Genomic DNA, 23912 nt, shown 5'->3' with positions numbered 1-23912 from the left:
GGACCAAATGAATTTGTGTTTTTTCACTAAACCAAGTGCACTTGTTTAAGAGACTGCTGGTTTTGCCGTTGTCCAACTTGCAGGTGAGCATCGTCGTCGTCCGGGAACTGAAGGAAAAATTATTTGAGGCCTACATTGAAAGGAGAGCTGATCCGATCGCAGGTTCTCTGGAACCGGGTATCTACGCCGGCTACTTTGACTGGCGGGACTGCCCAACCCCCACAGGTACGTCTTCTGCTTGTACAAACTTGTCAAAGAAAACACTAATTTTATGGTGGAATTTTGCATTGCGATATTCACATGAAACCGTTTAGCATTTTTGTGGTTGACCTTGGTACGGCTTGTAAGGAAATATGTGTGAGCAGTTATGCTTCTTTTTAAAAGGTGATGGTAGGACCTTGTTCTGCTTTGGTCTAAAAACAATGTGCAGGCATGGATGTGAAAGAGGAACATTTTGGAAAACTGAACCGCCATTCTAGGATATGATACTTGTTGCACCTGGTGTGAGACTCAAGTGACTCGATGCAAATGTAATTTTGTTCACAGTAATTTTCTATTCATGTAGAAATTGTCACACACTTAAAAAAAGAACCAAACTAAACTAATCATAATTTTCAGCTCAGTGGAAGCATCAACAAAACTGACACATTACCGCTGAGTCTGGGAGATTTTGTTGCATAGGAAATTGAAAAAAAGGGAGATATCTTCTTTCTGAAAAAAGTGATTGGATGATCAGATACGGAACGCCTTAAAGGGACTCATTCAACTACTAGATGTTGCTGTATTTTGTAATTCAATCAAAATCTACAAAGAACAACATATATGCACAAACTACGGAGACTCTAGGTGACCACGCTGCACAATTTTCGTATGTTTTGTCCTGCTTTTCATGGGGGTGTAGGTCTTTTTGGCTTACCCTTAGCAGGAAGATGGTGAAAAAATATGTCAGCTCCCTCTTCATAATCCTCATGTTATGTAAAACAAATAAAAACCTTCTCCACAAATAAATCTACATTTATATGATAGTTTGTATAGTTTTGATTATCATCCAAATCTGTATTGTTTTTTCTCACCACTAGAAAGTTCTAAATAGTACACAATATTCCCTCCCTGGTATTATTTGGATCATGTTATATTCAGAAATTGACAACTTTTAAATAATATGTTATTGTACTTATTATGATGATTTTTTATTATTTTCTAAACATTAAACCCAGTATCATGAATCATCTCTTTGTGTACAATTCATTTACTTTATGGAGGACTGCAGGAGTGGGTTAATGGATGGATATTGTCATTTTGAGAAGTTAAGCTTTTAATTTTTGGAGTATATGCCCTTGAACTTCAGTCTCAATATTATTTTTTGTATAATATTTATATAATCTGTGCGTGTGCTGTGGGAATAAGTTTCTTAGACATTTTTTAATCTCAATGTCATCACTGTATGTGTCAACAAATAGATAATTTAAAGTTCATGAAATAGATATTAAAAAAGGAGATGGTGATTAAATCAAAATAGATATGTTTTTTAAAAAAAGAAGATTGTCATTAGTTTACATTTTACAACAAAAGCTGGTACATCTGGTGATGAAAATAACCGGCATTCAAAAAAAAAGCCATATTGGATAAATAATAAAAAATAATTGGTGTTAAATTGTTTACTAAGCAAATCCATGGGTGCCAAACTGTATATGGGATTCCTCTGAGGTTTAAGGAGGAAATGTACTTGTCGAGACATTCTAAAGGACATTAATAGTTCTATGAATTTTTTTTTTGCCTTAGATATGAGATTGCGTCTGTTTTTTTTCCCCTGTTTAGGAGTGAGAAGCTACCTAAAGGAAGCGCTGGTCAACATCATCTCTGTTCACGCTGAGGTACAGCAGTCAGTCACCATTTTTGCGACATTTGTCGTCCATGAATGGGATTTTTTTTACAGCTTTTGAACGTTCCCATTTTCCACTTGGTGTTTGGCAGGTTTTCACCATCTCCAAGGACCTTGTCCCTTGTGTGCTGTCTAAAATCCTTGCCACTGTCGCAGACGAGATGTGCCGCCTAATGCAATGTGTTTCGTCCTTCAGTAAAAACGGCGCCCTGCAGGTATCTTCATCACACGTCTGTTCCAATAACTCAAAATGAGAGCCCTGACTCATAAGTTTGAGCCTGTTTTGGACAATGATATATTTTGAGACGTGGTGCCAGTTGTCCCGTGCGTAACATTTTCACCTTCCTTCCATGGCCCTTTTCAGGCACGACTTGAGCTTGGCGCCCTGAAAAACGCCATTGGCGCGTACCTGAACGCCGAAAGCAAGTAAGCGCAGCACCGGAAGGCAGCCGCAAGCTGTCACACACAGGAAGTGAACTTTGTGATTTACAACAGCTTCTGTCTTAGCGTTCTCGTGTAGCTCGCAACAATTGTCACCTATGGGTTCAATGACAGGAAGTGAAAGACATGTGTTTCAACTTTATGCGTTCGCTCAAAAGCGGCAACCTATTCTGGCTGCAACAAAAAGAAACGTCACATTGCCATGGCAACCCCAACTTACAGACGTTCCTCTTTGGGATGCCCAAGAAACCCTGTTATAATTTTAAAAGGCATTCACCATTATTACATTTTGGATATTGAGATATGCAACTATCACAGTATTGACATCCCAGATCTGAATTCTACTATTTCAACAGAGCTTTTTGCCGCTTATGTTATCCTTGGAGTTAATTTACCCATTTAACAACAGAGCACATATTTGTGAAATCCGAACACTGCAAAAAAAGATATTTTCTTATTGGAGGAACGCTTTGCTCATTTTAAAGGGATTTTATTAAAATGAATAAAGTATCTGAAGCTTTTGGCCATTAATCCCTTCCTCCCAACACCCATGATGATTCCTACCAAAAAAAAGAGCTCCAATCTGCACTCCCTTCCATTTCGTTAAACAGAATCGGGCCACACTTTTGTACGTAAAACTGTGTGACCATTCTTTATAAGTTTGTTTTCTCAGTCATGCTTGTACTCTTGATACAATTCACGTCTATCAAGTGAAATTTGACTGGAAAGAAGTGCATCCATACCAAAACTGAAAAAAAAAAAACAGACATTTACAACTTTTTGTCTGAATATTTGAAAGTCCTGACAGAGTGTCTGGTCTTTGCTTTGCTGGGAAGAGAGTGGTGAAAATAGTCTCCACCAAATTTTACAAGAAAAACTTGGCCATTGTGTTACCTTAGTCATATTAATTGTTATAGTTTATTGTGAAAGAGATTGTATTCACACAAATGTAAATTTATACTTTTCTAAAAGCCCTCGTGTGTAATATTTGACCACTAGAAGGCACTGTTGTCTAATACGAACGTAAAGCTGTGCCACGGCAAGCAACAAAACGGCAGACGATAATGGCGACTTCCACTTATGTAAAATGGATAACAAATGACTTGACTTTTTTTTTACATAAAAAATAACACTGAAATTATAGTATATTGATTTTTGCCTAGTATTCAAATCAATGTTTTTTTACTAAATGAAAGTTTTTTGTACTAGTAGTACTGTGCTGGGCAGCACGGCAGCGCAGGGGTTAGCGCGTGTGCGGCACAGTTCTGAGGTTATGAGGGTTCGATACCTTCCTGTGTGGAGTTTGCATGTTCTGCCCGTGCTTGCGTGGGTATCCTCCGGGGGTCCCGGTTTCCTCCCACATTCCAAAAACATGCATGTCAGGTTAATTGGCCGGTCCAAATTGTCCCTAGGTGTAGATGAGCGAGTGAGTTGTCTGTCTCACTTCCAGAAGATAGCCGGGATGGGCTCCAGCACCCCCACGATCCTACTGAGGATAAGCGGTGCAGATAATTAATGGATGGATAGTACTGTGCCTTTTAGAATTTTTTGATCTAATCAAATTTCATAAAAAATGGTAGTCTTTGAAATCTCATCTCATCTCAATAGCTGCACCGCTTATCCTCAGTAGGGTCGCGGAGGTGCTGGAGCCCATCCCAGCAATCATCGGGCAGTGAGCAGGGGACACCCTGAACTCGTTGCCAATCGCAGGGCACACAGGGACAGACAACTCGCTCGCTCATTCACATCTAGGGACAATTTGGACCTGCTAATCCACCTGAAATGCATCTCTTTGGAATGTGGAAGGAAACCGGAGTGCCAGGAGGAAACCCACGCAAGCACGGGGAGAACATACAAACTCCGCACAGGAAGTCCGGTAGCTGGATTTGAACCCACACAGGAGGTTCCCAAGACCTTAGAGCTGTGCCGCACACGCGTTAACCACTGCACCGCCGCGCTGCCGTCTTTGAAATTATAATGATAATATTATTTTGTCTTGCGCATGGTACATTTTCTGCTCATTTTAGGAAATATATTGTACACCAATAAAAACAAAAGACTGAAACAAAGGTTTTGACTAACTGTGAGATCCGAGCTGCAACCTCAGTGGAATTGTTTAAATCTAAGCTTAAAACTCACTTCTACTCCATAGCATATGAATAACCTACTCTTCTCGTCGGCTGAAAAATAGTCCTTGTAATATAGTGTAATAATCTGTGAAGCCCTTTGAGACTCTTCGTGATTTAGGGCTATACAAATAAGAATGACTTGACTTGACTAACTGCTATGGAATTTAGCTTGTTTTCAGTCGTTTTGTATTTTAGCATAAGGAGAACAGATTTTCCTCCGAGTGTTCATAACATCTGGGTTGGAATACTCGACGGGTAAGCATAACGCTGGAGTGAAGCTGTTCATTTAAAGATTTTATTAGAATGAAAACAAATAAAGCAGAATATTCTGGTCTTATAAATACAGAACAAGGCTGTGATGGTTTCACAAGTGCTCTTTCAAAATGGCTGACAAATGGTTATTTACAGGAGGGGCGGATCATGGCGAGCTATGACAAAAACGAAATATCAGTGGAAAAAATCCTAACTTCACTCTAGTTCTTTGTCTAGACTGAATCCTGCAGGGAGTTTGATAAGACTCCAGGCCTCCTATTCCAACAGTTCACCAGAACACAACTTAGTACTGTAAAGAGACTGTGTAACAACTTGATAATTAACATGATAAATATTGATGTGATGATTAAAAGAATGAAAAGCATATAACTGGGAAAACTCGCACAATTCTGACTACATCTATGCAGTGACACATTTCAATGTCACAACAAGCGGGAAAACAAGTTATACTCTCTTAAAACTAGAAATAGAAAACTTAAAAAACATTATTTTTGCATTCACATATCGTACTTACTCTGACTTACTGAGTCTTTGTCTACAGTGCCAGCTTTAAAATGGCTTTGGACGCCCTTCCTCAACTATACAGTGCATCAGACAAAAAGTGAGTATGCTTCTGCGCATTTGGATTGCATCTTAGTTGGTCCTTTTTATCCATTCCTGTTTCTTTCTTGTTTTGTCAGGTTATTGGAAGATCTGTTGAATACGTTTAGGAGCAGCATGCACCTCCAGCTTACCTGCTTCCAGCCACCAAGTGTCCAGCCGGTGAAAAGATGAACACACACTCTTATTTTAAGCACTCGAGCTTGACTTTCATTATCTATGAGCATGAGCAAGAATAGTTGTTTTTGTGACACACCAATGAGTTTCCTGTCACTCTGTTCGACAGAACTTTACATCATCTGCCCCAAGCTAATACTATTTTGACAGGCAAACAGATTTTTAGATTGTTCATCATTTACGTAGTTATTCACGATAGTAGCATCGACTGTACATTTGATTAGACCTCAGCCATTCACTGTCTGAATCTCCACTGTGTGCACTTAAGCAAATCAAGCCATGTTCTTCAATGAAAATAGACTAACAAAAGCTTTCAGTTATCGTTTAGTACAAGACTACAATGAAAAATGTTATGATCCCAGTCATGTGGGACTCATACTATACAAATAAAATAATATGGATGAAACTATAGCTGTTTTTTGTGGCCTACAGTTGAAAGACGTGTTTTGGCTGACAGTTACAATGGGCGCTGTGCCCTCCACTTCCTTCCGGCGTGTTGTTGTGGCAGGCTTACAGGGTGTGGCTCACTCGCTGCAGCCGTTATACAAAGGGACATAACATTTTCTTTCTTTCAGCTTCAGTTGTAAAGAAAATCCGAAAACTAAACACGCTCGCCAACCATACGTATCATCTCCACTTGAAGCCGAATTAAGCACGGGACATGCAGGTTTTTGAGTTTTTCCCTTGCCCTCATGTAGGTTTAAGATCAGGGATGGTGTAATAGTAGTCTGTACAGCTCTTTAAAACCTCATTATGGTTATAAGCTGTACAAACAAACATAACTTGCAAATTCAAAGATTCTGAGTTGTTACTTTTGTTATTGCTTAAATGACATCACAAGCTGCCTTTCTATGACAGTCTTTCACAAAAGAGGAACAATATTTGCAATGTTTTTGTAAATCACAATGTAGAGTTGTAGGTGCTTCCATCAAAACCTGATTCACTTATAAACACGTGAGAATTCCTAATATTTGAGTGGTTTAAATGTGGAACAAGACGGCAACCACAGATTACATTCATAACACACATTGTCCATGCACTTATCTGTGATTTCTTTGTATTTGTTTGTATCTGCACTGATTGCACAGTTTTGAACCGATGACCAATAGATGTTCCTATACAAAGTCTGCTTTTACATAAATTGGCACCATGCAGCCAAAAACCAGAGGATGGGGAGCTGGTTTTACATTTTTTGATTGGTTTTGTTTACATATTGCCACATTTTAGGTGTTGTTACCATATCGATGCTCTTCAACAAAATACGCTCGTTGTAGCTTATAAAAAAAGTACGACATTGGTCTAAGAGTTGTAAAGAGGAAAAAACTGATGAGAAATTATTGCAGTTTTTTCTTTTTGCTTTACCATAAAGAATATTTTTTGCAAAAAAAAAAAAACTGAGGGTAATGGAATATGGCGGACATATGTAGAAAAATAAATGTATAAATACCTAAAAAATAATGCCATATGAACTAATTAACCTGCGACTGGCTGGCAACCAGTGCAGGGAGTCCCATGCCAACTCCCTGAAGTTGGCTGGGATGGGCTCCATCACCCCCGCAACCCTACTGAGGATAAGAAGTGCATAAAATGGATGGATGGATAAACAAATTAACAAATACATAAATCATGTTATACCTAAATCCATGACATAAACACAATTAAACGATACATCTATCCATTTTATTATTTATTCATTTCAGTATGTATTTTGTCATTTATTTTGTCGTGTATTTTGTTGTATATTTTTTCGCAACAAAACATTGAGGGGGACTGCTTAAACTGAGCTTTTCACCTATTGATGGATTGCAATACCTTTCTTTATCATCGATTAACCAATAAGTGGAAAGCTCAGGCAACAGGGATGCCTCCCTATTTGACAAACATTTTGTCCTGACAAAATACCCGTCAGACTACATGACAATAGAAATACCAAAATAAATAAATAACATAAGAAATGACAAACTGCATTAATAAATGAATAATTTGTATTTATGTCATATGTTTACGTATTATGCGATTAACGTATGTGTTATGATTCATTTGGCACATATTTTTCTGTATTCATTTATTTATACATTTACACTACTGTATTTCAGGATTGGTTCTCCATAATGGAAATGCGTGACATTTTAAGTAGACTAAATTAATGGTAAATGGTCTGCATTTATATAGCGCTTTTCAAGTCAATGAAGACCTCCCACAGCGCTTTACAATGTGCTTCACACTTACCCATTCACACACACACTCACACACAAATAGGGAGTCAGCCATGCAAGGCGCCTTCCTTGCTTATTGGGGGCATTAGGGATTCAGTGTCTTGCCCAAGGACACTTCGACTTTTATCATGGAGGAGCCGGGAATCGAACCCGTGACCTTTTGATCCCAAGATGAGCGCTCTACCTCCAAAATACTACTTCAGAATTATTTTGACAGAAATACTACAACGACAGTAAGGCTGCCAATTGACTAAAAGCATACGAAAAACATTTTACTATGGAAACACTACAAAAATGTGAGTAAAAATGATGCGAAGAGGATATAAAATCAAATGCCTTTTCCTTTGTCATTTGTAGTCAAATTGAGTCCAATAATGCATCATTTATCTTCAGAAGGATGTCTTGCACCCAAAAAGTAAAAAAAACAATACAAAGTAGTAAGGCAACTGGAGGGCACTACTGCCATTTTTCAATCAAGTGTCTCCAGATCACCCATTTGGTCCGAAAAAGTTGATGACGCTCATGACTAAAATGTATGAGAATTGCAGGCCTCCATTTCCAGGTTGTAAAAAACCTGGCAGCGGTGCTGCGAGAGGGTCCGCTAAAAGTCCTCAGTGGGGACCGCTTGTCCTGCAAGGCCTGCCTCTTCACAGCCGAGTTCATACACGTGGTGGCCTGCCGGCCTGCTGTAGTACAGACGCTGCCTGGTAAACAAAGGTTCCACCTGGCACATGAAAAAAGACAAACTTGTTGTGTGCTGATGAACACCTGACATCTTGTAATGATATAATGCAAATTTGATTGATTTAAAAAAAAAACATTGTACAAAAACATAAATCAAACGGTTTGTTTTTCTTTTAATTAGAATTTTAACCTTAACTCCGTGTTCTACATAGATTTGAACTTTGTATTGAGCAGACGTTAATATTGTTCATCTTTGTGATTGTCGCTTAAAGTCGTCACCTCCCTTTGATACTTTTTGTTTTTACCAGTTTTGCATTCAAAAATACAAAGGTCAGACTTTTTTTACATTAATATTATCGTGATTCAGCCTTTTTCTTGAATAATCGATCAGTTAAAACTACTCAAATGAAGAAACTCTGAAACTGGTCATTCTTTATACTACATGCAGACTACAATGGGAAAATAACTCTTACCCTATTTTTTCATTTTGAGTGGAATTTTCCTTAATTCAAGATGATGAATTTTGTTTGTCGGGTAAAAGAAAAACAATTATACAAGAAATAGGCAAACCTGTTTTTATCTTGTGCTCGGTGTTATATAATAATTTGTAATTTAGGTGGCGAAGGTTTTGGTATTAGCACAAATACATTCTGCTACAGGAGATATTTAGTATTTATTAATTAATTATCATTAGTTATTTAACACTATTTTTCCTATTTCATTAGATGGATACGATATCTTAAAATAAGAAAAATATGTATAAAATAAGGTACGTTTTCTGTCAATTGGGTATACATTTGTTTTGCTATGTTACTCTAAAAATTGATTTAAAAAAGTAAAAGTCAAAACAAAAAAACAAATTTCAATTCAGAATCCTAAACTCATAACCCCAATATACATGTTATATGTGTACATTACTTTAAAGGCATTGTCTTTTGCAGCCATGCATTTTTCCTCATACAATAACCCCTTATTCATTTTTATATTCTGAATGTGTAGGAATTTCTTGCAAAAGCCTAAATACGTCTTGATGACGGTCATAAGTACAATGTTCCTAAGGAACAAACCGTGGAATGAAGGTTTGCTTTTTGAAATCAAATTTTACTTTTTGTGGGAATTTGCACAAAACAAGATTTATTTTGTGATTGGACATGTTTGATATGTCGTCAACTGCAAGTTTGTGTGCGACTGGCCTGGACAGCGAGGGCAGGTCTTGTGACGTCGGGACCCTCGTCTCCGAAAGTCAGAAGAACTTTGAAGGGGCCTGCAAACTCCCCGCCATGCAGCTCGTAACTCTGAATCTCTGATCAGCAGAGCACAAAAACAGTTTTTTTTTGCAGGTAAAGAAAAAACACACGACCTTAATTAAAAGCTGCTTTGATGAGCGACCTTCAGGGGTGACTGCGATGGAATTTTGAAACCGCATCAGATTCGTAAAGACAGTTAAGCATCGCACTCTTAAGTAGGCGGGGGTGACTCAACACAAAGTGACAAAAGCCTGCTGCAACTGCCTGAGGGGATCTGTCCTTGCAGACTAACAGACTTTACCAAAGATCTCAGAATTGGGCTCAAAGTGGGTTAACTAGGATGCTCAACCGAGTAGGATATAATATGCTGTTTTTGCCTCTTATTACAAAAAGACCCAAAATTGGTCAAGATTGGACTTAACCTAATCTTCAGAAATGTTTTCAACCGCCAAAGGACTGAGTCAAATGTAATAACCCAATCGAATTGGGTCATATTGGGATCATATGAATAAGTGAGTGTTTCTTGTCCTTTTTGCCCCCAACGACCCCCCCCCCCTTTCATTTAAAGCTGCAGGCACACTCCCGAAAAAAGTTTAAAAACAATAAAACCTGGGTCTCTCCAGTGTAATTTTTGTAAAGTTCAAGTTGTCTATGCAGGCTATAATATCGCCTTCATTGGAAATTATAACATTCTTGTCAAAGTCTTTTGAATTACACCCTTTTTTTAATGGTAGCCAAGACTGAATATAGAGTTTAAGGAACAATTTTTTATGGGGTTTTTTTCGCAAAAGAAATCTCAACTTGGTTGTTTTTGGTATTTTTTGTTTTTGGGGGGGGAGGTTGGTGTGTTTTAGTTGTGTAAATAAGGGTGAAATCTGGTTGAGTTATTCATCTGTCCAATTTGTGAGTCATTTTCAAATATTAAATGAATCAGAGGCAGCACGGTGGCGTGGTGGTTAGCGCGTGTGTGACACAGTTCTGAGGTCATGGGTTCAAATCCATCTACCAACCTTCCTGTGCGGAGTTTGCATGTTCTCCCCGTGCTTGCTTGGGATTCCTCCGGGCACTCCGGTTTCCTCCCACATTCCAAAAACATGCATTTCAGGTTAATTGGCCAGTCCAAATTGTCCCTAGGTGTGAATGAGGTGTGTCTGTCCCTGTGTGCCCTGAGACTGGCTGGCAACTAGTTCAGGGTGTCCCCTGCCCACGGCCCGAATATGGCTGGGATGGGCTCCAGCACCCCCGCGACCCTACTGAGGATAAGCGGTACAGATAATGGATGGATGGATGGATAAATGAATCGGGTCCAAAACCAACCCAATGTTTCTGGGTTATATCACCCGAAAATGTAAAAACATTACCCCAAATTATCTTAAAATAAGGTGTTGTTTATTTTAGCCAAACTTTTTGTGTCTATTTCCTAATTCAAATGAATTGGGTCCAAAGCCAACACAAGGTTTTTGGGTTATATTACTCCATCATTTTAAGTCATTATCCAAAACTACGCTAAGGTCAGATGTTTGGCCTCTTGTTTAATCAATCCAACTTCTTGGGTTCTTAAGTATAAAGGAATTGGGTTCAAAACGAACCCAATTCTGTGTGTTCTAGTACTTCAACATTTGAAGTCATTACCCAAAACAATTTTTTAGGTCAACTTATTGAGTCAATTAGGTAACTGAATGGTTGGAAACGCCTTTTTTTCACCTTTGGTTGGTTCTCACCTGGTAGGTAATTCTGCATTTCTCTAACTTTTTATATATCTTTAACAGAGTGATATCACGCGGGTGGCCAAGGTTTTCTTTTATTCTAGGACGAAAATGGTGAAAGTAAAAACTTACACGCGCAACAAAAGCAGCTGCAATGATGATTTCAGCTAGAATATTTTAAAGTTGCACACGCCACCTTTGAAGATCTCTTTAACCAGCTTTTGGGTTGTCTTTAACCCAACTTTATTCAGCGGGCAGAATTTAAATCTTGACTGCAGAAAGTATGTCTTATACATACGTTGCCAATTGTTTAAATGTAACAAACATTTTTTTGTTGTTGTTTTCTGGCCAATAAGTGAAGAAGTAAGAAGTTTCCTTTTGAATTAAATGACTTAGTGTTGTCTCATTACAGCGCCACCTACTGCCACGGAGAATATACTTTTAGCATTAAGTCTTGTTGGTTCTCACCTGGTAGGTAATTCTGCATGTGCAGTAGTCTGCAGGCAACGTCTCGCTCAAGTTTTCTGGGCTTTCGGAGTCCCACCCGCCAGTACACAGGGCCCTCGCACAGCCGCTGAGCGTAGAGCCCATCGGGGACCACCCAGCACAACACGCCCCCCTCCAGGGACCCCGAGGGACTGGTCACTAGCTTTTCGGTTCTTCTCAGAACCGACGAGGTGCTGATGGGCAGCGGTACCACATCACGGCCCCCCGATGAGTAGCATTCAGCCCCCGGTGGGGCCGGTGTGATTTGGCAACCTTCTGGGCTGAAGGTCGTCACTTCCCTCACCAGGGTGTCTTCCAAATAGACGCACACGTGCAGGCGGGAATCTGAAAGGACACAATCAGCTTTCCTGATTCTTTTTTTCAAATTGTATTACGAACTAAAATTGATATCTTAAACACGTTGGTAGCTTCCTCGAAGGGGCAAGCCGGGGGCCAAGTGTGGCCTGCGGGATGCTAGTTTTAGGACCCAGCCTTAATAGGAGATTCTTAATGACATTTTGTACAATTAAGCGCCTCATGGTGGGAGAAATATACAAATATAATTCATTAAAAAACACAAATCCTGATTTTTAAAAAAATAACCAAAAATACATGAACGTCTATGTTTCAACATACTCTTAGGTAGAGACATTTTCCTTACTTAGATGGAGCTGACATCATTGTCGGCCATCTTGCTGCTACAGGTACCCCCAAAAATGAAAACAACTGTCTCATTTCTGATTCTTTTTTCCATCTTTTCTCTTTTCATCTTTTTCCTTCCTTTTTTCTTCTTTCTTTGTCTTTTTTATTTCCATTCTCTTATTTAAATCTGAATGTTTGGTCACTTTAAGTCTATGCAGTTTGTCTTCTTTCTGTTTAGCTCTTGTTTTCGGTTGCACGGCATAATAAAACAACATATAGTGATCAAATAATATTGTCGCTTTGATGCAAGTGCAGCCCACGCAAATTATGGATTCATTTATTAATGATTAATTCATTTTCACATACATTCTTGATTATTTTTATTTATATACCTTATGTTTATGTATGATTTTCTCTAAAATATATATTTGAAAACTTGATTTTTTTTTTTTTTATCTGAAGTTTTCTTGCGGAAAACCCAATTCGGCCCAACCTCCCCCAGAACTTAGCTCCGTCAGACCCCAACTAAATTGAGTTTGAGGCCCCTGCCCTAAATATTACACACTGTCCTTTTAAGTGTACTATTTCTACTATAGTTTTAAGACATTATAACATGTTTTCCTATTAAAATACAATGCAAAACCATCTTCTTCCAAACAAGGCACCTACAGGCACTCTGCAATTACAGGCACTGGTCAACTACTCCTTTACAATCAAATTTCACTTCATGAATGGGAATTGGAGATCAGTGGAGCCAATAATTGTCTGATAATGTCTGGCTTCCCAATGTTGAAAAAAACATACAGATGACAGACATACGAGTACCCTGGAGCGCCACACCTGATCTGAAGCTGTTGTCCGGACCACTAGAAGGTGATGTTTGACAGTCGGAGTAAATTGAGGTTCTTCGCTGGTATCCTGCATATTAACACAAAAACACATGTGCCATTTTAAAGTGAGCCCGGTGCTTCCCTGGGACACACTGGAAACGTACCATTATACGCATACGGGCTCTTCAAGGCCAGACCTGGAGGTGGGAATGGGCATTGCGCAAAGGACAGATCTGTGGAGTGGACGTGGTCCTGACCCGATTCCCTCCAGCTGAATTCAGGAGATGGCATGTAGCCTGGCACCTTGGCAGGCGCCACAGGTGGCATGAGCGTGGCTCTCGAAACCTTTGGGCGAATAAAGGAACCTCACCTGAAACGTTTTAAGGGCCGGCGGGAATGCTGCAGTCGCCGCGTAGCTCATAGGACTCGCTGGGCCGTCTTCTTCTCTGGCCCCTGAAAGGTTGGCACATAAATCAGTTGGATTCAAATTGGGATTTGTTTGACCAACAACCCCCAAGTTATCACCACAAACATAAACATCAACCATCAATAGATGGAACCTGTCTCCAAATTTCAATATCCAAAGAGGGGTCGGAACAAGAAATAATGGCCGTGATAGGTCAAACCACAGTCGCACTTGCCAGACTCAAGCCCATCTGGAGAGACAAGGGTATTGCCAATATCAAAGATCTGACTTATGAAAGTGCTGGTTACTTCCAAACAAAACTGCGCATCCCTATTAGAGGGCACCTTGGACTTTACGAAGAAAACTGCAGGGTTATTGTAACGTCACAAGATCATCAGGACCGGCCAGGATCATTCTCCTGGGTACAGTCCAAGGGGACAGGAGGAGAGGAAGACCGAAAAAGAACTGGGCGAGCGACATCAAGAAATGGACTGGTGCCAACTTTGCCAAGATACAAACTCAGGCCAGGAACCGTCAGCAGAGGAGAATGCTGTCCAGAGATGCTTTCTTCCGTGGTGGCCCCAATAACCTGTCGTTTAAGGTATTTAGGAACTATTTACTGCGTGAACATTCAAAAAGCATTTACCCCTTTTAAATCTTATTGTTTTATTTGTGATCGTGTTGTATAGTTTTATCCCTAATGAGATGTAGGAAAATTTAGGGGATACAAATCAATTGTTAGGTGTACAGTGCATCGCTTCAACAGCCATGACAATCCCCTCCCACGGCCAGTGGTACTTACCTTTCGTTGGGCGTTGAAACGATCATTTAAACGAAATAATTGGCCAGATATTGCAAAAATGCAGCATTTTGAATTTGCTATGTGTAGAAAATTGCATTCATTGGACAGTTGGCGCAGAATATTGGGATGGAAAAAGAAAGTAGGCAGGCAATAACTCTCTTTGCTCTCTCTTTTCTTTCTCTCTCTCTCCATCCCTTGTCCATTCTCCCCCACCCCTCTCTTTTTCCCTTTCCCTCCCTATCTCTATCCCCCCCTCTGTTCTTCCATCTTGTCTTCTCTCTCTATCTCTCTTCCTTTATCTTTCTCCCTCTCTGTTCTTCCACCCTTTTTCTCTTTTTATTTCTCCACCTCTCTCCTTCTCCATGTCTCTCTTCTTATCTCTTTCCCTCTCATTTTCTCTCTCAGTTCTTCCCTCTTTTTTCCTCTTTCTTTTACCTCTCTTGTACTCAAATCAAGTCATTTTAATTTGTATAGCCCTTAACCACAAAGAGTCTCAAATGGCTGCACAGGTTATTGCACAGAGTATTATTTCAGACTATTATTACACCATCCCCTGATCTGAAACCAACATGAGGGCAAGGAAAAACTCAAAAACCTCAACATGAGGAAAATGAAGAAACCTTGAGAAGGGACCGCACATGTGGTAATCCCCCTTTCAGGATGACCAGACTGCAATGGATGTTGCCATTAAAAATAGTACAGACATATTGTCAACAAAAAATATAGGTTATTCATACCTTTTTTCTTTCCACTCTTTCTACCCTCTTTGTCTCCCCTCTATTTTGCCTCTCCTTCTCGCTTCTCCCCCCTCTCTCTATTTTCCCCCTCTCCCTCTGTCTTTTCTCACTCCCCATCCCTTTCATTCTCACTCTTATGCTCACTCTAATTTCGCTCTCTCATTCTCTCTTCTTTCCACCCCCCTCTCTCTGGTATTCCCTTTCTCCCACTCCCTTTTTCCCTCTGCCCCCTCAGTGTTTACTTTCAACGAAATTACCAAAATTAATACAATTTAGTACCTGTAGAGAGTTTAGGCAAGTTTAAAATGCAAAATTAATAATGATATATACAAATGAAAATTAGAGATTTTTTTTACTGGTAAAATTGGAAATTGTACTTAAGCTGAGCAAACGTATATGCCTGCAAAACATTATCTATTTTAATTTTGTTCACTTTATTGTTTTTTCTTGCAGACTCAAATTTAAAAGGAATTCCTAACCGAAATTACTGAAATGTAGTACCTGTGGAAATTTTAGGCAATTTTAAAACATAAACATTAACAAAACAAACAATAGAAATTAAAAGAAAAGTCGTAGATTTTTTTTAATGGTAGCAATTAGCACGGCGGCGCGGTGGTTAGCGCGTGTGCAGCATAGTTCTGAGGTCATGAGATCGAACCTTCCTGTGTGGAGTTTGCATGTTCTCCCCATGCTTGTGTGGGTTTCCTCCTAGCACTCCGGTTTCATCCCACTTTCCAAAAAACATGTATGCGAGGTTAATTGGCCCGTCCAAATTGTCCCTAGATGTGAATGAATGAGTGAGTTGTCTGTCTCTGTGTGCCCTACGACTGGCTGGCAACCAGTTTAGGGTGTCCATTGCCCGAAGATAGCTGGGATGGGCTCCAGCACCCCCACGACCCTACTGAGAATAAGCGGTGCAGATAATGGATGGATGGTTACCATTTTTGTATTACCTGCTGAGTAGATAATTTAAAAACATGATAATGCAACAGACGATTATTCGTTGTCTGTTAAGTAAGATGGCGGATAATTGAACTCATATCCAGTATATTTCTCTGCTCAGACATCACAAAGAGTTAGAAGGTGTCCTCATGGCAGCAGCCAGTGGTTGACATTTAGTTAACCACAAACGAAGCCGCCCCCAGAATAAAAAGTCCATCATCTTTGTAAGGGGAAAGCAACGTGTATGGCCTCCTGGCAAAAACAGCAAATCGAGAAGAAGAAAAAGAAACCGCACCCACTTTTCTTTGCATCCTCAGGTATGATGCGGTAGACTTTGTAAGGGTCCGAGATGTCCAACTGGCTTCGCTCAAGCAGCTCTTCAAAGTCATTGCTCTTGTTGAGGGCGCAGCGGAGACGCGTCTTCCAGGTAGGGGGGTCGGGTTTGTCCACCCCCTCGCGAAATTTACCCTTGAACAGTGCCCAGGCCTTCAAAATGAACAAACAGCACAAGTCAATTGAGTTGTCCCTACACAGCGTTCGAAGTAACATGCCACAAAGGAACACGGTCCTGCAATGTAACTACTTTTCTTGGTAATGAGTACTCCAACTTCTTTTTGAACGCAAATCGTGAGTTATAAGGATTCTGATCTTGGAACGGTTCTTCCTTCGATCACGAAGTTGTATAAAACCCTCAACCTGCCAGCAAAACAACTCTGAATGAAGCATCTAAGAAAGGCGGACATGTTTATACGGTATCTACGTACAAACAAACAACAAAACAACCCTAAGATAAAGGTTCTTTATAGCGCCAACTAACATGGAGGAAAAAATAGCAGAAAAACTAGCATATGCGCGTAAGACGTTAGATACAGAATAAGAGTAAACAACCGAATATAGCAGTCTAAGGCACAGAATACCAGGTCACTTAATTTTTTCCCTACTGATATTCTCCCTACTGTATATACTCGTATCCAAGCTGTATTAATACATATAAAATAAAATACTAAAAACAGAAGGTCAGTTTACATATGTATAATTGGTTGTGTGTCACAGTAACAAATGGTATGCAATGTGTGAAAGGGGCCGTGGCTTGTACAGGAACAACAAACCAATGTGGCAAATGGAAGTACAGAATTTACTGTAAAAATTAGTTTTTTTATTTGGAGGAGAAAAAAAGGTCAGGTCTTGCACAGTAGCCAGAAATGGAGAAGGAAACCTTCAAGTTGTTTGAAAAAAAAAAAGACGTAATAGATGTATGTCTTGGCTGTGTGAGTTTGCAAGCTCTCAAGATTACACAAATAATATAAAGGCTTTAAGGCTTCCATGATTTGGTGTCTACCTTTTCTTAATATTTTATTATCTGGCTATGTTTAAGCAGTTTTATGGGATTTGCTTCAATGTGACTACACACGGTAATTTGTAACCAGAGTAGTACCATGCTACTTACGGGTGCTGTGATTCTGAGGGGTATTACAACTTACCTGTCAACCTCCACGGCTCCATGCCCTTACAAAATGCAGTATTTTCCCTTACAAAATACAAAATAATCTTACACCATATTTTTTTTCAAACGTGTTTATTTATGTAGTTTAACATGTTATATTGTACATGTGTTTCGTTATATCATATATATTGTTAATTAACATTTTGTTGTGAGATACTGAGTTGCTCGACATGAATTAGGTTTATTATAAAAAAACGTTCAAAAGTTAAGTAGCTTGGACGTTCACTGTGGAAGGAAAAAAATACATGCAAATCTAATTAAGTAGAGTAATACATTTTCTCATTCAAATTATGAATTTATTTTCTGCATTCAATTATTTTTGGTAGTATACTGATTAAAGGGATAACCACAAACCTGTCTTTTTTCATTTTCTCCTTTTATACTTTTATACCTCTTTTTTCTTAACTTCTTTATACAACATAATAATTCGGAATATAATGCATCAAAGCAAGTGAGCCGTTTGGGAGCCGGCTCTCTTTAGTGAGTTGAGCCGAAAAAGCCGATTCTCCAAAAAGAGACGGACTTCCTTTCACTACACAACTACCACATGAAATCCGAGGCGGCAGACGCATGCACACAGTAGCATCAAACCGTTCGCTCCGTTTGCAACGAAAAAAGAAAAAAAACGATACCGAGATAGAGGCTACCGCGGTGAACTCGTTTGACTTGATTGATTTGCCGTTTCGTGATAGTCGGTGTATACCGGATTGTACCCATAATTGACAAATTTGCGTTTTTCCGTACAGATTTTCTTGTATGTCGTACACGTCTTAAAATGCATAATAAACGTACAGCAAAAACGGCAGGTTGACAGGTATGTTACTATCACTTTTGAAATAAATAACTATTTACTCTAATTACTTGTTGAGTAACGTACCCAACACTGTCCCTACACTTCTTGGTTGAAAAAAATATGCACCTGTGTATTTGTACTTCAATTTCTAGGCATATAAAGTTGAAGCATCAAGCACGCATGCGTGAACATTCGGAAGATTAGTTGCGACTCCATTCCCGCATACCTTAAAGAGCGCAGCATCCTCGTCGCGGTTGTAGTCCTGCTTGCCGGCGTGTTTCCAGGGAATTCTGAAAACGGACTTATCGTCATTCTCCCACACCAAACCGGCGTATTTGCCACAATCCACCTGTTCGATCAGCCACTGGCGCAATTTGCCAATGCCAGCGCTTGCATGAAGTCTCGAATCCACTTTGGGATTCATACCTGGCGCGCTCGAACTGTACCGAAAACAAAGCGTTTAAAGTGGGGTAAGTTTCGTTGTTTGAGCAGTTGTCATTTTTGCACCGTTTAAATGGGGGCACATCTGATGCTGAGGGGGGCGGAGCCAGTCGAAGCACATGCTGCTCTTGTGTGGATCCACAGATCTGGGGCAATTGTTTCTGTGACGCGATTTAAGCAGGTACATCATGGCCAATCTAGGGCTGTTTTTTTTCTCGACATGGTACTAGGTTTCATGGTCACCAGGAGCAGGAAGATTATCCCGATCTGACTCACAAAAGAAGTTCCCATACCGGGAGTCGAACCCGGGCCGCCTGGGTGAAAACCAGGAATCCTAACCGCTAGACCATATGGGACTGTTGGTCCCCGGTCAGCGCAGTTTCTATCTTCTAGCTGGACTTTTGTGTTTGATATAGCGTTTTCAGAGCTTTCGAATTATATTTTAAATCAAGACTATCCATTGCAAATGATAAAAAGCAATAATTCCCAGAATTCATTTGTAGGTATTTTTTAGACTTAAAGAGACAGTGTGTTTGACCACTTCGATGAAAACGGGAGCTACATAGCTCATGGAAGAATACAGACTACAGGAGTCAAAAAACGGACCATACTGCACCATATTTCTTCTAACTCCCAGCCTGTCTCAAGATTTTTGGTTTTGGGGGTTAAGTAAGTAGCAGAATGCCAGACAATCAGGTCAATTCCATCTAAATTACAGGTGTCAAACAGGCGGCCCACGGGCCAGATCAGGCCCGCTAAGGGATTGGATCAGGCCCGCTAAGGGATTGAATCTGGCCCGCGAGACAAAAATCAGAGAAGCGTAAGAGAAAAATAAGCTGCAGGTTGAAATATGTCAATATGTTTTAACCTCTTTTGCTCTAACTTCCTTTTTTCCTTTTCTCTCTTTTCTCTCTCTCCCTTCATACCCTTCACGCTTTCTTTTCTCTTTTCTCTCCTTCTGTCTTTCTATTTCTCTTTGGATTTCTTTCTTCCTCTCCCTTTCTTTTCCCCCTTTCTCACAACTTTTTATCTTTTGTTTCTCACGCTCCCTCCCTCCCTCTCTCTCTTTTTCTTTCTTTGTCCCGCCCTCTCTCCTTTTCCCTCTCTCTTTCTCTTATTTCTTTATCTCTTTTTCTTTCTCTTTAATCTACTAGTCCGGCCCCCGACAGAATGTTTGTTCTATGTTTGACACCCCTGATCTAGATGATCCTGATGAGTGTTTAGCGCGTCCGCGGCACAGTTCTGAGGTCATGAGATCAAATTCAGCTACCAGCCTTCCTGTGCGGATATTGCATGTTCTCCTCGTGCTTGCGTAGGTTTCCTGACATTCCAAAAACATGCATGTTAGGTTAATTGGCCCGGCCAAATTGTCCCTAGGTGTGAATGAGCGAGCAAATTGTATGTCCCTGTGTGCCCTGCGACTGGCTGGCAACAAGTTCAGGGTGTCCCCTGCCCACTGCCCGAGGACAGCTGAGATGGGCTCCAGCACCCCCACGACCCTAATGAGGATAAGCTGTGCAGATAATGGATGGAATGATGTCTGCCATGTCGATGGTACGCCCTGTGTATGTGTTAAATACAGAAATAGAACCAGCTCCAGAGACTGAGCCTTTTAACCCCTATTACTGTCCCCTGTGATTAGAATGTATCAGATAGAACCTCAATTAAAAAACAGCGCCTGTGGTTCTTTGCGGAAGTCTAAAGAAGCTTCAGTTCCTTTCTATAACAAATATCAATCTGGCGAGCTAATTTCAGAGGTATCGGGTGCGTGATATTACGCGCGCTGTCGTGGTTTTCTTTTATTCAAGGATGAAAATGCTGAAAGTCCTTAAATACAGTGCAATTGCGAAACCAAACCCCTTTAAAAAAGGAAAAAGGAAGCGTTTTGTTCGACTGCATCTAAGAATTCACATACTTGCACAAAAACAAAAGGAGCTGCAGTGATGATTTCAGCCAGATGAGTAGAATGTTTTGAAAGTTACACACACCACCTTTAACGAAAGGAGAAAATATTGAGGGGGTTAAAAAACCCTCAATAATTGTTTTTTTATTTGGATCCTACATCCCTGAATCACAATCATAAATTGTGAGCTTCTGAAAGATTACCATCCCTACAACTAAGGCTCACGTTTTATGTCGTTAATTTACTAGTCCATGCAGCTCCTCAGCTAAAATGAGTTTGACAACCTTGGTCTCTAGAGCCTTTGTGGAAAACCCACTCAAGTGCTGTAGGTGGAGGTTTCGCTGATTTACACGACACGAATAGTTTAAGCGGAAGTTGAGGCAAATGCTCTCCCCACAGACTAAATGCTGTGCTTCCCCAGTGACTATTGCAGTAAGAAGCAAATGACTCTTCAATGGAAACTCCTATAGGTAGAAATTGATTTTACTTTGTGAAAATGATCAGCAACAAGAGTTAAGGATTCCAGATCATGATTTGATTAACAGTCACACTCATGGATTCAGAGCAGAAATCATTTTGAATTAATTTAATTCCATATTATTATATGTACACTGTGTACAGTAGTGGGAGAATTATGTTTTTTAATAAGGCATATCATACTTTTCCCAGGCATAGATTTTATTTTTCCACAATGCAATTTGGCATCCCTTTAACCTTAATATGTCTCAAACCTTGTCCCGGAGCACACTAGCGTGCCATGATACCTTGTCTGGTGTGTGTGCCGCTGGAAATGTCTCATCTTTATCTTTGAAAAATTTTTTTTTAAAAAATAAATAAAAACATGCCATTGTTTAGTATTTTCTTCCTTCCAGTGATCAGCCACACAACTCTAACATTCATCCATACCAGTAGGTGGCAGCAGATTTTTTTTTTTTCATTTTATATACTAATTATTTGCTCAGGAGGTATTTCAGGAAGTGCATTTTATCACTTGTTTGTTGAAGCTGTTAAAGATTGCACTGCCAAAATCCCATTAAATACAAATATTGCACAAAATGTTGCCAATTTTAATTGTTATTTGCCCATTATACTAAAAATAAAAATAAGGTTTAGAACGTATTCAAAAAGTTTCTTGTTGCACTGTCTGCTAATTTTGGCTTATTCTAAAAAGAGGATAAAAATACAGGTTCGAAAGGTGGGGTATTTTGAATAAAAATCTTAGAAACTATTAGGTATATTACATGACATCTGCTATATTAAGAAATATTATAATCTCTTTTAAATGAAATGTTCAAAGATTTTTAATGTGAGCACCATTGGTCACACGACACACATCAAGCTGATAGTCAAATTATCGCCACTGCATTGTCAATGGTTCCAAAAGTTTCTGTTATTTGTACCTTCATCTCATCAATGTCTCTTGGAATAGGGGGCACGTAGACTAATTCTTTCAAACTGTTGTTGTAGTACACTGAAGTTCCCTACTGGCTCTTCTGATCAATTCACACGGAAAGCAGTTGCAATTCGTTCAACCACATCTTCTGAAGCTTGGGGCTTCCCTTTCTTTTAGCTGGGCATAAGCACCCATCTGTTATAATATCTCCATTCCATCTCACCATGGACTTCCTCTCTGGTGGCCCATTTCCAAATTTTCTGTGAAATTTATTTCTAAAACCCGCCCATAATTCAATGGTTGCCAATTCAAGCGCAAAAAATGTATTTTCTGGTTGAGTGAACAACATAAACGGTTCTAAAAAATAAAATAAAAATTAAAATCATTAGCCTTACAAAAAACGTAATGTAATTAGCTTAAAATGACACACCCTTCATCTTAATACAATTCATAGTTATGGATATATGAGGATTTCGAATGTACCCAAGACTTTTGGAACACCCTGTATAGTAAAGCCTGAAAAACATGTTCATATAACAGTAAGACCACTGATATCAGCCAAATTATTTGTGAAAATATTTCACATGAACTACCGCCTAATCCACGTTGAACCAAAAAGATTAAAAAAAGCTCTTGACTGAAAATGTATGAAACATGAAAATGTAAGCTTTAAAAAGCAGGTCATTTTTAAACATTTTTGACATAGTCGTCATGATGACTGATTAGTTTCTGTCACAATCACCCGGATCGGGAACACCTGTGTTCAGGATTTGGTGCCAACAGCCAGGACAGCTGATTGGCGCACCCTGTACATTTAAATCCCCAGCTTCCGGTAACACTTTTATCCGATTGTACTATGCGATCTGTTGCCATCTGCTCAGAAAGCCCGTACCTCCGACTCTTTGCCTGCCTCCTGTTTTTCTACCTGATCTCCGTTGCCGACCCGTTTCCGAATCTGCCTACGACCTGCCCTGCCCGCCTGACTCCTGATCTCTCTTCCGAACACAACGACGCCCTTCTTCTCCAGCCCCAACCAACAACACGACGACTACGCCTGTCCGCGACCATTCCCGCCAAGCCTTCACCCGCCTGTCAAGTCTCGACAATCCGTCAAACAACGGATCGAAGATTCACGTCTTGTCATTCCTTCCTTCCAATAAAAACCAAGAAACGAGTGCAAGTGATCTCAGTTTTCCTTCCGTCCTGCCTGACAAGTTTCATCTGTACCCGCTCGTTTGGCGCCAGCCGCTGCGGGCTTCCAGATTGGTTCCTCGTCCCACTCAAGCTCAGTCCTTTTACTCGCCTGTTGTCAGTCCGTCAGCGAACCTCTGTTTCTACAAGGCAAGCACTTTTACTCTGACTCCCGTCGGTCCCGCTTTTTGCACCCGTTTTCCACCCGTCCGTTCCTGATTTTTCCGATTGTCTCTGGCTACGACCAGTTTTTTGAACCCGACCACGTTTAGCTCTCCCGTCCCGGCTTACGACCCGTTTTTGATCCCGACCATGTTTTGCTCTCCTGTCCCGGCTATTGACCTGTTTTTTCCGTCTTCGACACCACGATTTCCTGCTCGGGAAGATCCGCTTCCGCATTCGGAACACGTTCCGATTCTGTGAGCGGCTTGCTTCCCGCGTCCAGCGAGCACCGGATCCCGGGCGCTGCCTTTCCTCTTTATCTCAA

General features: G+C 40.1%; 2 protein-coding genes and 1 non-coding gene across 3 annotated transcripts in view; 1 reads left to right on the top strand and 2 right to left on the bottom strand.

Annotated features, from left to right (window-relative positions):
• exoc2 (exocyst complex component 2) overlaps positions 1–5913 on the top strand; it is a 41508-nt gene extending 35595 nt beyond the window's left edge. Inside the window, exons 23-28 of the mRNA XM_088348898.1 lie at positions 84–225; positions 1819–1874; positions 1975–2097; positions 2247–2308; positions 5267–5326; positions 5406–5913. Of these exons, the coding sequence (XP_088205024.1) occupies positions 84–225; positions 1819–1874; positions 1975–2097; positions 2247–2308; positions 5267–5326; positions 5406–5499 (537 nt within the window). The 3' untranslated portion in view covers positions 5500–5913. The remainder of the gene's footprint in view (positions 1–83; positions 226–1818; positions 1875–1974; positions 2098–2246; positions 2309–5266; positions 5327–5405) is intronic.
• A 3613-nt stretch (positions 5914–9526) lies between these two features.
• LOC148355058 (interferon regulatory factor 4-like) lies at positions 9527–18960 on the bottom strand. Its single transcript, XM_088348899.1, has 7 exons — positions 18724–18960; positions 16500–16686; positions 13684–13766; positions 13478–13616; positions 13324–13401; positions 11824–12186; positions 9527–9705 (listed from the first exon to the last, which is right to left on the bottom strand). The coding sequence occupies exons 1-7, from the start codon at positions 18919–18921 to the stop codon at positions 9569–9571; spliced, it is 1185 nt and encodes a 394-aa protein (XP_088205025.1). The 5' UTR covers positions 18922–18960; the 3' UTR covers positions 9527–9568.
• Positions 18961–19222: 262 nt separating this feature from the next.
• On the bottom strand, positions 19223–19294 carry trnae-uuc (transfer RNA glutamic acid (anticodon UUC)). Its single transcript has one exon. It is a non-coding gene; the product is annotated as a tRNA-Glu (tRNA).
• Between the last annotated feature and the right edge of the window lie 4618 nt (positions 19295–23912).

This window comes from Urocampus carinirostris, chromosome 12 (assembly GCF_059441175.1).
Source record: "Urocampus carinirostris isolate Australia breed hairy pipefish chromosome 12, RoL_Ucar_1.0, whole genome shotgun sequence".
NCBI classification, from domain to species: Eukaryota; Metazoa; Chordata; class Actinopteri; order Syngnathiformes; family Syngnathidae; genus Urocampus; species Urocampus carinirostris.
The sequence above is the reverse complement of the archived record's forward strand: the minus strand, read 5'-3'. Positions and strand labels throughout refer to the sequence as shown.

Bases quoted from the DNA above. Each gene is read 5' to 3' on its own strand.
- LOC148355058 (XM_088348899.1), bottom strand. From the start codon at position 18,921: ATGAATCCCAAAGTGGATTCGAGACTTCATGCAAGCGCTGGCATTGGC. The intron at 13,767-16,499 runs GTGGGTGCGGTT...CCAACCTTTCAG, and splicing joins ACCTGAGGATGCAAAGAAAA to GGGCCAGAGAAGAAGACGGC. The intron at 9,706-11,823 runs GTGAGAACCAAC...TCTGCTGATCAG, and splicing joins CATGCAGAATTACCTACCAG to AGATTCAGAGTTACGAGCTG.